The sequence below is a fragment of the Vulpes lagopus genome, chromosome 11 (assembly GCF_018345385.1).
Source record: "Vulpes lagopus strain Blue_001 chromosome 11, ASM1834538v1, whole genome shotgun sequence".
NCBI classification, from domain to species: Eukaryota; Metazoa; Chordata; class Mammalia; order Carnivora; family Canidae; genus Vulpes; species Vulpes lagopus.
In genome coordinates, this window is record NC_054834.1 from 101,397,651 (window position 1) to 101,413,798 (window position 16,148).

Below are 16,148 nucleotides of genomic sequence, written 5' to 3' on the forward strand. Positions count from 1 at the left end.
ACGTTTATTTTACCTTAAAACCACAAGCTCTTGACCGAGTCGGAAGTTCCCGTCTCCTTTTGGGGTGGGGTCATAGCCACTAGACCTGAGTGTTTGGGTTCTAGAATGAGAACAGTGGGCTCTTCGCACAGCGTGAATGCCCCTTTGGGCACTTTTTGGTGCTGCGGTTTAGGGAAAAGTCAACTCCACTTAAAAACTCTCCCTCTCCCTTGTCTGATTATCTTTCGTCCCCCCGTATCCTGTCCTCTCCCTCCCCATCCCGTGTCTCCCCCCTCCTCTTCTCTCATTCACTGTCAGGAAGGGCCAGCTGCGAAGGGCCAGTTCAGCACCGCCCGGCGCCGGCAGAGGCTAGCGGCAGCAGTGGCTACAACAGTGAGTGGATTTCAATCTCCAGTGGACATTTAATAAGAATGAGAAACTGTGTCCGAGTGTCGCCTCCCCTGTTCCAGCGGTGCCACTTGTGTGCAGTGGCATCCGCTTGTAATGCCCTCCTGTGCTGGCCTAGCTCTCGCATGTTCTGTGGCTGTCTCTGCATGGCAGGTGTCACGCACACGGGTGTTTGTGTCCGCGATGGAAAGCTCCCACCCCATCCAGCTCTGCTGCGGGCAGTGCAAGAAATAATGTAACTTCGAGGTTGGGAAACTGAGTACAGCTCCCTGTGGTGTGGAATTTCCTAAAATGATATGGTTCTTTTTTTTTTTCCCTTCTTTTTGTCACATTGATATTGGAACCTCTGCTAACTGATTTCTGTTTTTCTAAGAAAAGTCATGTTACTACAGACATAAATTGTGCTTTTTTTTGTAGCATTGTGACTATTTGAAAAGGAGGTGAAAATAAAACTAAGAGAGGGTAAGAAAAGGTGAATTTTGATGTCATCTCTAAATGGCTACCCAAATTACACCTAGCGAGGGAAAATCGTTTTCTGGAAAGAATATTGAGCTGAAAATCAGACAATGTAGTGTGGAAAGGAGAAAACCACAAAGTTAAATGGTGTTTCATATATATCTAAGGTTTGTTTTTAAAGAGAAAATAGAGTGGGTATTAGGAGGGTAGAGTAGGTATTGAAACTGATAAGATAAATAACGTAAATTTTAAATTGAGTAGAAGCTGTTCGGAATAGTGAACGATGCATGCAGAATAGGAAATAGAATATGTAAATACAAGAATCCTTTGCTGCATAAAAGCACATCATAATATTTGCTTAATCATGACATCTGTCAACTTTTTAAAATACGGAATACCAAGTTCTTAGCAATCATAGATGTTAGTTTTGTTGGCTATTAGATAGTATTTGCTGAATTGACGGTAGTCCTGCTCTTGCCGATGGTGAAATATACTTGAAAACTAGAATTGCTGAAAAATATGAAAAGGTTTTGGTTGCATTGCAGGAGAATGGATACTCATGAGAGGATTGCTGGTTTTCTTTTCATTAATAACTGACCCTTGTTGTATGTCTGGCTACTTAGCTGTATTTTAGAGAGAGAGAAAATTGCTTTTGATTATGAAATGAACCAGTGACTTGGGAGTTTATGAGGGAATTGCTTCTTAAACTCACAGTTTGGTGAACAGTTGAACAAATTAATGAAATTGATATCGTAATTAGTGTATATCGTATGCACATATGCATAACATATGACACTGACATGATAACAGATTGTGCCAAGAGATACACGTAAAATTACCTAAATAGTTCTTAGTCTTTCATTTATAAAATTCAGAAATCCAGATGATTATCAGTATGGAAAGGAAAGGTCAGTCATTCTGTGAAAATACCTGTGTTTCCTTAAATGATATAATACTAAGAAGGCATGCAGGGAAGTGATTGTGTTTCTACTGTGTTTGTTTTTTGATTAAGAAACATACAGTGAATATAATAAAACTGAGATTAGAGCCTATTTGAATAGAATGGATTCATATATAAATATATAGATTTTAATGGGAACTAGGGAGGAAAAAGCTTTTAAAAGAGGAAAGTATTAATGCCCACCTCCCAGGGTAGCAGGGACCACAGAAGTGAAGAATAGCTTCCAATAATTTCAAGCATCAAATGAGAAAAGTTGGGAACATTTAGTAATGTATTCAGAAATAACTAGAGGAAATAGTTACTCTGAGCCCTTTAGGATTTATAGCTTTAATTCCATATCAAAGCATAACACCATTTAGCAGGACTTTCAGCTTGCTCCCTTGGCCCCTTCACCCCTCATTCACATCGCATAATGGTGATTCAGCCCCCGCCCCCATATCTCTTGGTACAGTGTTCCTTTTAATTCCCCACCTTCCCTCTTCCCGACACTAAGTTAGCCCTTATATTTTGAGCCGATCCTATCCAACCCAGTACCTTTTACCTAGAATTATTCCAAATGACTCCTCCTTACTTCTTTTCATCCAGTGCGATATGGGAGGAAACCCATTCACATATGTGGGGCAGCTGAGATTTCTCCCAAAGAGAAGTGTGCCCAAAGGAGATATTTCAGAGCTTTATTCTTGTTGATTCTTAGCACTAGAGCCCAAAATGGCTCACTTGCAACATCAGCCAGACCCAACAGAATTGGGGGCGGGGGGTTGGAAAAAGAGACATCCTGGCCCCTCCCCCAGAGAACACCAAGGGTCCCAGTGTAGCCAGTTCTCCACACGGGGATCCCTATACACATAATGCAGAGGAAGTGGAGCAGGAGACGTTTCACATGGGCTCCGTAAGCTGCATATGCTTAGTATCTCTCTTAGGCCTGCTTTTGTCTGTTCCCTTTCTCCTTCATGTTTACCATTGCTAAATTTCAGCGCCCCAATTCCACTGTCAGCCCATTCTCTTTTAACTTCTTTATAGACAGGTGTTAAAAGCACCTCTTAAGATCCCCATTCCAAACTGCAGTTATTAATACCAGAATATTCCAGGATCAGGTCTCCTCCCTGGCACAGGATTTCAGGGAAGCCTCGGACTTCTTTCCTGGGCAAGGATGTAAAGGCTGTAAATCCAACATTGAGGATTCTCGAGTGCAAACAATGAGAGCTGTAGACAGCTCCCACCCCCGCCATCGCTGACAGCAGACCTGGCTATCACTTCAATTTTTGAGTCCCATAAACCCAAATCAATGACCAAAAAACTGAGTAAATAAATCCCCAGGCTGAAGAGACATTCTGTTAGTTAGATTAATACATCTCAATTTGTATTCTCGGTTGCATTTCGTGAATTCTTCAATTAAAATGACCCATTCCAGATACTTCTTTTAACAGAAACAGTAGCAACATTAACATTTTCAGTCAGAAGTATATAAAAACTAAGTTCAGTTGCCCAGGGAACTGTCTGATTGCAGTCCGAGTGGAGCATTCCAAGTCTCTTTCCCTGCGGGTTATATACAAGATCATTCTTACTGTTTTAATTGCCAGTTTAAACTTCATTATGTTCAAAAAAAAATAAATGTGCACCATGTGTTTTTTCTTCTGAGCATCCAACTTTCAATAGGCCATTCTCTAAGGGACAAGTGTGGGTCCTCACTGGAATGTCTGGGCCTCTGCTGCATCATGGCCTCCCCCGGCCTCCCTGCCTCCTCTCCTACTTCATACCAGTCCTTGGAGTGCTGAGGGCACCTGAGTGCAGACAAAATCCTTTTCCATGATCCTCAGTGGGTTATGTTCCCCATCCCCAGACACCACCATTTTGTTTTCTTCAATGCTCTTCTAGTTCTGTGTATCTGGAAACCATATCCTTAAATCTGCACCCTCCCTGATCTATGCATTTCCTCAAGTCACAGTTTCTCCCCCCGTGACTTTCCTGATCTCCGCCAACCTCCCCTCTGTGTCCCTCCCAAAATGCTAAGGGCTCACTGCTCCATCTAGATTTTGCATCACCACGCTTAAGGTCAGAAAGTCCCTGTATCTATCTTGAAATATTCTTCTACATCCTTTAGAGGCATCCCCAAAAGACTTCACTCATGATTATCACAGAGTTACCTGGACAGGACCCTAGCTCATGGGTGAACCGGAGGACTTTGTTTTCTCCAGTGGTTTCCCTGCCACGTTTGTGTCTCTTCTCTGGAATGGCCCAAAATTCTGACCCTGTTGAGATAACCGAGTTGTGGACATGTCCCCGTTCAGTGTAGCCAAGGTCCCTACCAAGGCCCAGATAGAGTTACTTGGTAACTCCAGATACCAGATGCTTTGGAATATCATGTATTAGCCTGCTTAGCTTAGCTGAATTCAGGGAGAAAGCTTCATGCTCACTTCCTTCCCCAGTAAGCCTTGGATAACTTTTGAGATAATGACTCCTTGCCACTGCCATGGCAGAGCTATGTCCAAAGGACCCCCCCCCCCCCCCGCCGCCAATCCCAGCTGCCCTCACCCAGGTCCACAAACTACTGTTCAGCCTAGATTTTTCTGATTCTCTCCATCTCTCCCATGTGTCCTCAGTACACAGGTACATGCTCCTTTTCCTGTTCTCTCTCTCCCTCTCCATCCCTCCTCCCCCCTTACTTCCCCCCACTTGCTCTCTCTTCTGTCAGGAAGTTTAAAGCTGTATCAAAACAGGAGAAAAAAGGAAGTGGTTCTGAACACGTCTACATCAGGCAGGTGTATTTCCTGTTAGCTTGAAGGTGTGAATTACCCCTTAATTTATATAAAATTCAGCTTGTAGAGGAATTTGAGAGTGATTCTTGAGGATAACTGAACAAACATCTGTGCAGTGAGAATTAGGAGAGGTTACTGGTAATCTGATGTGCAATGGAAATCGGTATTCTCATTTTCCAAGAATGTTTGGCTGATGCCATTTATAATGGTCAGGTGTCACCTTCTAGAAGGAGAAGGAAAGGTGCTTTGCCCCCACCCATCACAAGCCTAGGGCAGATCCAGGGTGGGCAAGAAACTACCTCTAGCCATTTGGGAAAATCTATAGTAATATGACTTTTTTTACTTAATGCTTTTCAGTATTGGCCATTTCATAAACCGTGTTCGTTTGTGTAACAGTGTCGTATGTGACATGCAAAGGTAAATGACCGTAATTTATAGAATATGTATTTCATTTACAAATCTCTTTTAATAAGTCAGTTTCAAATTTAATTGAGTCGCTTTAAACCATGATTATATTTACTATTAAACTTATTTATGTTTTATGTAATGGCAGCAGCGCGAGTAAACCTTTCTGTATACGTGCCTCTTGAATTTTCTACCCATACAGTAAGCCCCTGCTCCAGGCTCAGATACAAGTGAGCATGAAAAGGCCTCTGCCACAAGTACCCAGACTTTGTGAGAGAGTTTCAGCTACCATTTCCTGCCAGTAATTGTGTAGATACAGCTGTGGGTGCAAAGCTGAAGCTTCTCTGGGATTATGCCTTTGCTTTCCTGTTGTTCTGTGGTCATCTCTCCCTGTAACAGGGAAAAGCCAGTGAGTCCACGGCTGTGCTAAATCTCCCATCAGAAGTGAGACTCCTTCCCACCCCAACCACCTGCCAATTACATGAGTAGCGAGTGTCTCTGAAGGAACCTAGTATTTAGAAGAAGGGATGAGATCCTTCCTGTGTAAGAGAATGTGGGTTGATGTCCTGTTGCTCTTTCCTGATTTGTCATCCCTTTCAGGTCCCTTTCAGTGCGACCATGTCACCAGTTCGCCTGCACTCCTCCAACCCCAACCTTTGTGCGGATATCGAATTTCAGACTCCCCCTAGCCACCTCACCGACCCTCTGGAAAGTTCAACGGATTATACCAAGCTTCAAGAAGAATTTTGTCTCATTGCACAGAAAGGTAACAACGAATATAACATGCTCTTTAGAGAAGCTCTCTTCTTTGGTGAGAGGTTGCCGTCCACACTTCCAGCCTTGTCTGGGTGGTCACAGTAGAAAGGTGCAGTAGTGCAGATACTGTTTGGAGTTCAAGATACAAAATTCAGTGGGATATGATGCCTGCTTCCTGGGAGCACGCACATCATAGATTTACGATTTTGAATGAATAAAGAGAGTATCTTGAAGGGGGAGAAAAAGGAGGAAAGACAGAGTCATCCTAGGCAGGCCAGCACATACTACAACTCAACATCTCTTTTTGGTATCTTTAGTTATCACTTAACACATTCTTGCAGGTTGTCCTTAGCAAGGAATTCTGTTGCCCTTGCTCTTTTCTTTAATTAAATAACACTCATTGACTATAGTTCAGGCAGGGCTCAGGTAGGCAGTTCTGTGCCATGTGGCATGGCCTGGGTTCGGTGATGCTCGGTGGAGGATGGGCTGGGCCGAAAGATCCAAAGTGGTTTCACCTGTGTTTCTGACATGTTGGTGGGATGGCTGCAGGGTCGCACACAACTGTGTCCCTTTCCGTCTCCATGACAGCTTTGGGCTCCAAGGGAATGGAATAGACTGAAATGGAAGCTGCCAGTCCTTTCAAGGCCAGCTCTGGGACTGGCACAGCATTGTTTCCACTGCATTCTGCTGGGCAGAGATTCACAGGCCAGTTCAGAATTGAGGGGAGGGGAAATTCAGCCCACCTAGGAGTCACGTTTTTCCTATTAAATTTTCAATAAGGCATGTTGCATAAGTTGAGTTATCAGCCACAAGAGAGCGAGGTATGATAAGTAAGAGGCAAGGGTAGTAGCTTGTAGGTGGACTGAGCAGCCCTGTCTATGTTTACCAAGAGCCTGGGTTCCAAATTACTACCTGCCACTTCTGCTATAGTATTTAAATTTCAGTTGCTGAAGTTCATTTTTTGACTTAAGATAGTACCTTCCCAGGCCTTGTCTTTTGAAATGCATTATCTCATGAAGAAAGATATACACTGTATGGTTTTCAGTCACTAATATCTTATTGTGAATTAATCACATTTATGTACTCTGAGGCTGTTGGTAATAGGCGATAAAGTATTCTTGAAAATGTGTGCTAAATGGGACATCTCAAGTACCCCGTAATGCTCGAGAGCCTGGTGGCTCAGGAAAAGAAGGAATACACATTGAAAGCATCTCTAGGAATGTTGAAATCAACAAAATTAAAAAAAAAAAAAGAAATCAACAAAATTTCATACTCTCAAACCATCATCAAAGATGTACTCTCAAATACTTCTGTAATTCTGTGATCCCAGAGCTAAATCATCCCCCCCCCCTTTTTTTTTCTCTGTAGATTTCTCAATTGTGATTCTGTAAGATCAACTCTTTCACCTGCTATTTTACTCCCGGTACATTTTTATTCCATCTCTTAGCCAGATGCTAATCATGTCATCAGACTAGAACAGTGTTATTTTCTTTATATAACAGGATAGGATTATGGCCAGTAACTCTTACCTCTAACAGCAGGGGGACAAGGCAGGATGAGACAACAAATGTGTGAATTAGGTATGTAGAGCACAGCCTCTAAAGGGAGATGAGTAAATTCAAAGGTAGCCCCAGGAAAGCTTTGTGTATTTGGTTGTAATCCTGAGGTTTTCAGGAAATCCATGTTTCAACAAGATTTTAAAGCCTCTGTTGAAACAACATATTTTCTTTCCAGCTATGCTAGAAAAAAGGGTTTTTCTATGACTACTGAGTGAACTCTTTAGAAAGAGTTATGGATGGTGAAATGTATGAGCATCTGCTTTTAGAACTGCCAGTGGGGTTAATGTAGTCCAGCCATCAAGTTATTACGTTTAAATTGATGATGACTAGAATGTGGCACATAAATCAATAGATTGTGAGTCCCTTATGATCCTACCATTTTTCCCTCTTAATTCAGGCCAGCATTTGTTGCTGAAATTTTCCACTTCTTTTAAAAATAAATTCTCAAATATGGAAATCCCTTTTTAGAAGACTGCATATTATGGAAGCTGTTATCATAGAGATAGGAGCTGGAAAGCCAACTGTCTTGTATTTCAAACTTAAAGACTACCTCAGCCTTTACCAATGTATGTTATTAGGTATACAGAAATGAGGGGAGGAATGTTGTTTTCATTGTTGCCTTTGTTTTTTTTTTTTGCAGCTTTATTGAGATATAATTCATATATAACATTTCATAAGTTTAAGATGTACCTGTTGATTATCACCACAGCATCAGCGAACACCTCCATTGTGTCATGTAATCACCGTTTCTTTTTTGTGGTGAAAATCTTTAAGACCTACTCTCTTAACTTTGACATATATAATACAGTATTATTAACTATAGTCGTCAAACTGTACATTAGATTTCCAGAAATTATTCGTCTTTAACCTGGAAGTTTTACTCTTTGAAAGCACTTCCTACATCAAGATGTTCCTGGCTGAGAAAGTAATTCAAGTGCTCTTCTCAAGACCAAATCATTTCCTACTTCAAAGAGAACTAGTTAGGACTTCTAAATCAGCTTCCTGTTTTATTTTGGCAGGATTTATAAAATGCTCGTTTTGAGTACCTGCTTTGGGAGATAATTTCTGGATAGTTCAAAGCGATTTGCATGAGAATTCATTGTACACACAGAAAAGTTCAAATATTCTTATCAACCATGACAGGGTAAAACTTGTTGCCTTTTCCTTCTAGGAATTATAGATTACTTTTCTAAATATTGATATTTAAGAATTGATATCAATATTTTATATCTTGCTTCTAAGTTGTTTCTGATATAAAATGCCAGAATTTTCACTCTGGTTAATTACCATTACCATATTTGTTTTGTGTATAGATATTTTGGAAGAGTCCATTGTAAGGCTGACTTTTAACTAGACTCAATATAATCTTTCCAGATAATGTCTATGCATGCCTTAAAGTGCTGAGAAATTTGTAATTTTGTATATTCTTTTTTTTTAATTTTTTAAAATTCTTTCTCGATCCATTTTTTTGTTTCTCACTTTTTCCCCTACCTAGTGCATTCTCTTTTGAAGTCTGCATTTAATAGCATAGCTATAGAGAAGGAGAAGCTTAAGCAGATGGTTTCTGAGCAGGATCACAATAAAGGCCACAGCACGCAGATGGCACGGCTTCGACAGTCGCTGTCTCAGGTAAACAAGAGTGTTTCATTCTCATGATTCATTCCCGACCCCATAAGGCAAATGTTTGGACTGGAGGTGGTCCATCATGCATGGCGTATTCAACCAAACTTCCCCCAAGACTTTGCAATGTCAGGATTAAATTTCAAAATTATAAAAAAAAATAGTTAATTAAATAAAATTTAAATTAAACTTCTCTTGCAAAATACATCAAGGTAAGAGTGAAAATCAACCAAACTTGCTTGTAAAAATATAATTGTTATTTTGACGCCTCTCAATGGTCATTTATAAGGCAGCCCCTGGTTTTAAAAGACAAATAATGCATTTATACATGATTTACACTTCTAAAATATGTTCTGGAATATATTTAATTCAGTGTTGTATACAACAGAATCTGCTAGATCTTCCACGCTTAATATTTTTTCCCACTTATATCACATCTTAATCTGTGGAAAATGATCTTTTCTTTTCTGATTTATACTTTTAGAATTTTCTTCCTATCTAAGTTATGCTCCCTGAAACTAGACTCATACTTCAAGATGTATTGTACATTACAAAATATATTAGTCAATATATATTCATTATATATTATCCAACATAGATTATATTGATCTTCCTAATATTCATCAAATACCGATATGTATCAAAGTTGACATTTCTGCTAAAAATCCTTTGAAAGTGTACTTAACGCTTTTTTACACTGAGCACGTCCTCTGAAATATTTTCTTCATTTAGTCTATGACTGCACTTTTAAAAAGACCTCTGAGAATTCAATGTTGTTATGTGACTTTGTGTGAGAACTCAGTGTTTATATAAAATATTGTTCACTTCCTGGTGCCTTGGATCAGAGTGAAGGAGCAAGCACATCCTGGGTAAGTGGTTTTCCATGTGGCTCGGCTCCTGCTTGAATAGTTTCCTCCAGTCCCTAAGCAGAGACAGACTGTCTCACCATGTTTTATGTCCCTGAACTGTCAGCTCACCTTCAGTGTTGAGTTTCACGTTATGAAGTATCGTTACCTGGGACACACTTGCTGTGCTCACCATAAAACACTGTCACTAGAGGTGCGTATTCTGCTTCCAGTGCAAGACCAGGGACTCGGGAGCATGAGCACTCAGAGCAGCAGCTGATGTGCCAGTCTGCAGAGGGCTTTCCCCGTGAGCACGTCTTAACAATGTGCCTTGGTCTCCTCCTGACACGTATCTGGTGAATGCTCAGTCTGTGGGAATTGATCTTCTGAATCATTATTCTGAAAGTACCCTGAATCAGGAAGATCAAAGTAATGGTTAGGTAAACATGCAGATGTCATCCTGTAAGTGTGCAAAATATGCCCTTTCCCCCCCTAAACGTTGCAGTATTTCCCTCAGATGTATTGAATAATAGAGGCGTAGCAGTATATGCTTGTATGGAGAAAAATAAGAAAACGTATTTGCTTCTTTCATTCTGCCTTTGCACAAACTTTTTTTAAAAGTTCTTATTTTGATCATTCAGTGCTCATCACAAGTGCCCGCCTTCATCCCCATCCCCTACTTCACCCATCCCCCCCACCTCCCTTCTGGTAACCAGCAGTTTGTTCTCTAGGGTTAAAAGTCTGTTTCTTGGTTTGCCTCTCTCTCTCTTTTTCCTTTTGCTCATTTGTTTTGTTTTTTAAATTCCACGTTTGAGTGAAATCATATGGTATTTGTCTTGCTCTGACTTACTTCACTCAGCATTATACTCCCTAGCTCCATCCATGTTATTGCAAATGGCAAGACTGTGTTCTTTTCATGGCTAAATAATATTCCATTGTATAAATGTGTATATATATGTATCACATCGTCTTTATCCATCAATTAATTGATGGACATTTGGGCTGCTTCCATATCTTAGCTATTGTGAGTAATGCTGCAGTAAACACAGGGGTGCATGTATACCTTTGAATTACTGTTCTTTTTTTTTTTTGGAGGCGGGGGTAAATATCCAGTGGTGTGATTGCTGAATCATATGGTAATTCTGTTTAATTTTTTGAGGAAGCTCCATACTGTTTTCCAGTGGCTGCACCAGTTTGCATTCCCACCAACAGTGCAGGACGGTTCCTTTTTCTCCACATCCTCACCAACACCTGTTGTTTCTTGTGTTTTTTATTTTAGCCATTCTGACAGGTGTGAGGTGATATCTCGTTGTGGTTTTGATTTGTATCTCTCTGATGATAAGTGACGATAAGCATCTTTTCAGTGTCATGTGTTGGCCATCTGGATGTCTTCTTTGGAGAAATGTCTGTTCATGTCTTCTGCCCATTGTTAACTGTTGGTTTTGAGTTGTGTGTCAGTTCTTTATATATTTTGGACACTAACCATTTTTATCAGATATGTCATTTGCAGTTATCTTCTCCTATTCCATAGGTTGCCTTTTAGTTTTATTGAATTGTTTTGAAAATGTATTAGTTTCTTGCTTCCTTGCTTCTATTTGTTTGTTTGTTAAGACAGAGAATGAAGAAGAGTAGAGATCTGGTCTGCGGCATCAGATTAGAAAGGATGGTAAAGACAAATTTTTAAAGTGATTCATTTGTTCATTGTATTTCATTTAACTGACTATTAGGTATAGTGCAAGGTTTGGAACACCAAGATAAAAGTAACTCTGGTCATGTCCCCAGGAAGCTTATGATCTGATTAGTGAGATGAGTAGTATTTACCAAGGAAACAGTTAAATAGACCATGCTCTAGTCCATTCAGAGCCACAGATGGGCGGTGCAGATTTCCAGGGCTCTGGTTGTTCAGAAGAATGGGAGATCTCTGACCTCCGAGCAGAGCCACAGATGAGGAGGCACTGAGCTTTGTACTGGGCCTGAGTAGACAGCAGCAGTTCACAAGGAAGGACTCGATGCTAACATGGTGAAAGTAAAATAAAACAAAGTTATATCAACTTTACATTTTGTGGGTTATTTCCTTCTCCTGTCAAAGCATAATTTGTCTCTGAACTTAGAGTTTCAATAGACTTTTGTGGGGGATTGTTGTGAGTTGTTTTTCATTTTGTTTTGTGGTGGGGCTTTTTTGATTGTTATAAATTTATTTTTAACCAGAAAGCTCAATTTTATCCTCAAAACATGGAAAAATAATTTGGTACTATAAAGACAGTTCATTATACCCTATTCACTGGAGAATTCAGTGCTTCCTATTGTGTGTCATCACAGTATTTCGACTATGTCCATGTTCTTACATCTGTCCATACCCTCCCATTGGGCCAGTTGTACCCTCACTGGCCATCTATACTCATTGCCTCTAAAGCTGGACTCTCTTTTGGAACTCACCATAGCTTCTGCTTAGACATTTAAGTTTATTGATAGTTCACTCCTCTCTACAGAATTGCTATCCATGGTTAGACCACTGGAGAGGTATCTGGAGAATGGCAGTTAATTCACAGGGGCCTGAGTATGGAGTGAGCAAGGAAGAATTAATCTAGAAATAGCTAAGTAAGTAGATGGGAACCAGCTCATCAAAGACCACACAGAGGAGGGGTGCCTGGGTAGCTCAATTGATTAAGCATCTGTTTGCAGCTCCCAGAGTCCCAGGATCAAGCAGCGCATGAGGCTACCTGCTCAGCAAGGAGTCTGCCTCTCCTTCTGCCCCTCACCCTACTCGGTTCTCTCTCTCTCTCTCTCTCTCTCTCTCTCATAAATAAATAAATAAATAAATAAATAAATAAATAAATAAATAAATAAATAAATCTGTTTATCTATCTATCTTTAAAAAAAGGACCACACAGAGGAGTTTATCTCATCAGTTCTGGGGAGGCCTTGAAGAATTTTAACAAGGGAGTAATAATGCCAGAAATTGAAAATATAAGTTCTGTGTATAGAAACAGAAAATACATTTCCATATATAGAAAGATTACTCTGGTACGGTATGGAAAGGATGGATGGAATTAGGTGAAACTAGTTGGAGAGTGTCTTAAAATATTTGAGATAATACAGGACTGAACTTGGGAAGTACCAGAGTTGGTAGGAAGAAGGGATGAGTTTCAAAGCCTGGGGGAGCTGGGGTGGCGTAGACTCAGCATGGCTTGGAGATCAGCTTCAGGTTAGAAGGACAAGGAGACAGAGTAAAGATTCCTTGTGTGACAGAGTAGTAATAGTTCTTTTCCCTGAGATTAGAAATACAAGAAGAGCTGGTTTTTCAGGCATAAGCAGTGATTTTTTTTTTTTTTTTTTGAGACTGAAGTATCAGTGGGCCATCCATCAGACAATTAGATATATAGATGTATAGCTCGGGAGAGAGGTCCGGGCTAGAAAGATGTGGATACATCGGTACAGTTACAGATATTGGTAAATCAGAATAAAAGAGGGTCAGTGGTGCTGCTGTATAGAACATTAATACTTAAAGGACATTAAAGAAAAAGAGGATCCTTTGATGGAGACTTGGGGCAGGCAGCCAAAGGATTTAGATGGTGCTGAGTGTTGAGATCAAAGGTAAAGGGTTTTAATAGTCTTAAGAAAAATCTGATTAAGCAGCAAATAATATATGGAGGGCAAGTCAGCCTTGGAGTTTGGTAGCTGTGTCAGCATGTTCGTATCCTAGGGGAGGGAACCAGGAGATGAGGAGATGGGGAGGCTGGGAAGCAGTTAACTGATGGCGCCCTCCTGGTTGACCTGCTCTCTTTTCACAGTCCCTCTTTCAACGTAGCACTCAGAACTGAACAAGACACTTAAATACCATGCATTGAAATGAGTGTTCTGAGTATGTCTTCATATTAGTATAACTTCACATTATAATGTGATTTTAGGTGGCCTGAAGACATCTTTGATCCATATTCAAGTATTACCAGCTAAACTCCCAGATATTTTTCTTATAACCAGTTAAGTCTCTCCACAGAGAGAGAAGGAGAGACTGTGTTTAAATAACTTCTTAGGGCAGCCCCGGTGGCTCAGCGGTTTAGCCCAGGGTGTGATCCTGGGGGCCCCAGGATCAAGTCTCACGTCAGGCTCCCTGCATGGAGCCTGTTTCTCCCTCTGCCTGTGTCTCTGCCTCTCTCTCTCTCTCTCTCTCTCTCTCTCTCTGTGTCTCTCATGAATAAATAAAATCTTTAAAAAAAAACTTCTTAAATTAGTCCAAGCTAATAGTTTTTATTTGTTGTAAGTCCTATTTTGATATGTAAAATTATTAAAATACTGCTTTTCAATGAAGCTTATATCAACTTGGCAAATTCCATTATCCTTTTAAAAGACACATAGCATATGAAATACATGAAATTAGCATTCTTCACCACTTTCTCAGCATAAATTGTTACCTGCCTTGGGCATGTAATAATTTACAAGACTGACCAGTATAATGAATTCCTCTTTTAAAGTGATATATCTTCCTTGATCTGTGTGTACACAAAGACATACATAATTCTATTATTATACCTCCACGAAACTCTAAAGGTAACTTTTACACCTGAGAGGCAGCGTAGATGTTAGATTCGAACCTCTAAGACAAGGCATTGTGTGGGGTCTCTATCCCTTTATAAACAACTTTATTTCACAGCTACAATTTTACATCCTATTTAATGTAATACCCTGAACACCCAAGTCAAATAGTATATAATAGGACTAAGGTAACTTCAGTGCCCCAGATTACTATAATAATAAAAGATTTGACGTGACTTGAGTCTGTCTTTAGTGTATTATACTTTGACACCGTTACTCTGGCCTCAGAGGCGGTGCACAGCTTATGTTAAATGTAGGGGGTGTTGGGACCATAAAAATGTGAGCAGCAGAATATGTCCCTTGTATTTCAGCTAGAATTACTGTATTTCATCAAATCAATATGCCATAGATTGTCAGATGTACCATCATTATGTGCATCACTAAAAAAGAAAAAAATGTCATTTAAATTGACAATGCTTCAGAGGTGTTAAACGTAGGAAGAAATGTGCATCTTAAAATCAATGATATGTGGTATGAATGCAAATGTAAGCAAAAAATCAACTTAAGGCACATAGTGCCATAATTAAAATCCCAATTGTAGTATTTACCATCCTTCCTGTCTACAACATTTCACATACACAAAATAAATATTCTGAGGTATTTATCGGGTAAAACTTCCAAGAGTATTCCAGAATTCAGATTCCCTGAAACGTGACAAAATTTGATGTGCATGAAGATAATCTTCATAGGATTATCTCTTTTTAGCCATCCACTGAGTTCAAATTGATGTCATTTTGGACATCGTTTAGCAATATTTCTTTTTTTTTTTTTTTTTTTTAATTTTTTTTTTTTTTTATTATTTATGATAGTCATACAGAGAGAGAGAGAGAGAGGCAGAGACACAGGCAGAGGGAGAAGCAGGCTCCATGCACCGGGAACCTGACGTGGGATTCGATCCCGGGTCTCCAGGACCGCGCCCTGGGCCAAAGGCAGGCGCCAAACCGCTGCGCCACCCAGGGATCCCAGCAATATTTCTTAAAGCTTTAAAGAGATTTTATCTTTGACCCTTTGGCCCATGACTGACTTGTCTAGTCTGAGGAAGTAATGCTGACTGTAGATAACCATTATGCATACAAACACTCATGGCAGCATTGTTTATTCTAGTAAAAATAGGTAATATCACAAGTATCCAATTATAGAAAATAATCACTTATTATACAACTATTAACACCATATTTGTGAAGTTTGCAACATAAAATAAATGTTTATATACAAAGAATAAATGGCAGACACTGATGTAAAGTATGTATACAACACATGTGGGTTTATTACACTTTTTAAAAAAATAAAAACCCACATACATGTGGAAAATGTATAGGAAAAAGCTAGAAAGAAATATACCAAGCTGCCAAAAGTTGGTTGATAGGGTAGCAAGGTATGAATTTTAAAAAGATTTTTTTCCCTTTTTGCATTTTTCCAAATAGACCGTAATAGTATGTACTTATTTTAAAATTTTAAAAAGAAGGTGATTTTTAAGCAATTCCCAGGATTTGGCTCTTGATGACTCTAGCTTTGACAATTGTCGTACTGATTTTCTCATTCCTTTCGAGCCACTTTTGCTTTTATCCAAAGCGTTTAAGTCTCTGATGATTCCCTCTTGCCATATGTTTCATAGCCTTCTCCAGCCATCAGGCATCCAGGTTTCCTTCCCAGAACCCACAGTTCCGTTAAATGTATCTCTCAGAGTCTCACCCATTCAAAGGTAATCCTCACCCATTGTCTGACAGGGTGGGTAAAGGTAGTTAATAATAGCCAACATGGTGGGGTTTTGGACAATTGGTTCTGGCTCAGGATTTCAAGATGGTAACCA

At 39.8% G+C, this 16,148-nt stretch overlaps 1 protein-coding gene across 9 annotated transcripts in view; it reads left to right on the forward strand.

Moving 5' to 3' along the window:
• Positions 1 to 16,148, forward strand: part of OSBPL6 (oxysterol binding protein like 6) — a 114,313-nt gene that overhangs the window by 74,844 nt on the left and 23,321 nt on the right. For 6 of the 9 annotated variants that reach the window (XM_041722010.1, XM_041722011.1, XM_041722015.1 and 3 more), the window contains 3 exons: positions 298 to 372; positions 5,566 to 5,731; positions 8,776 to 8,909. In XM_041722010.1, coding sequence (XP_041577944.1) covers positions 298 to 372; positions 5,566 to 5,731; positions 8,776 to 8,909 — 375 coding nt within the window. The remainder of the gene's footprint in view (positions 1 to 297; positions 373 to 5,565; positions 5,732 to 8,775; positions 8,910 to 16,148) is intronic. The other 3 variants (XM_041722013.1, XM_041722018.1, XM_041722017.1) reach the window with 1 other exon arrangement.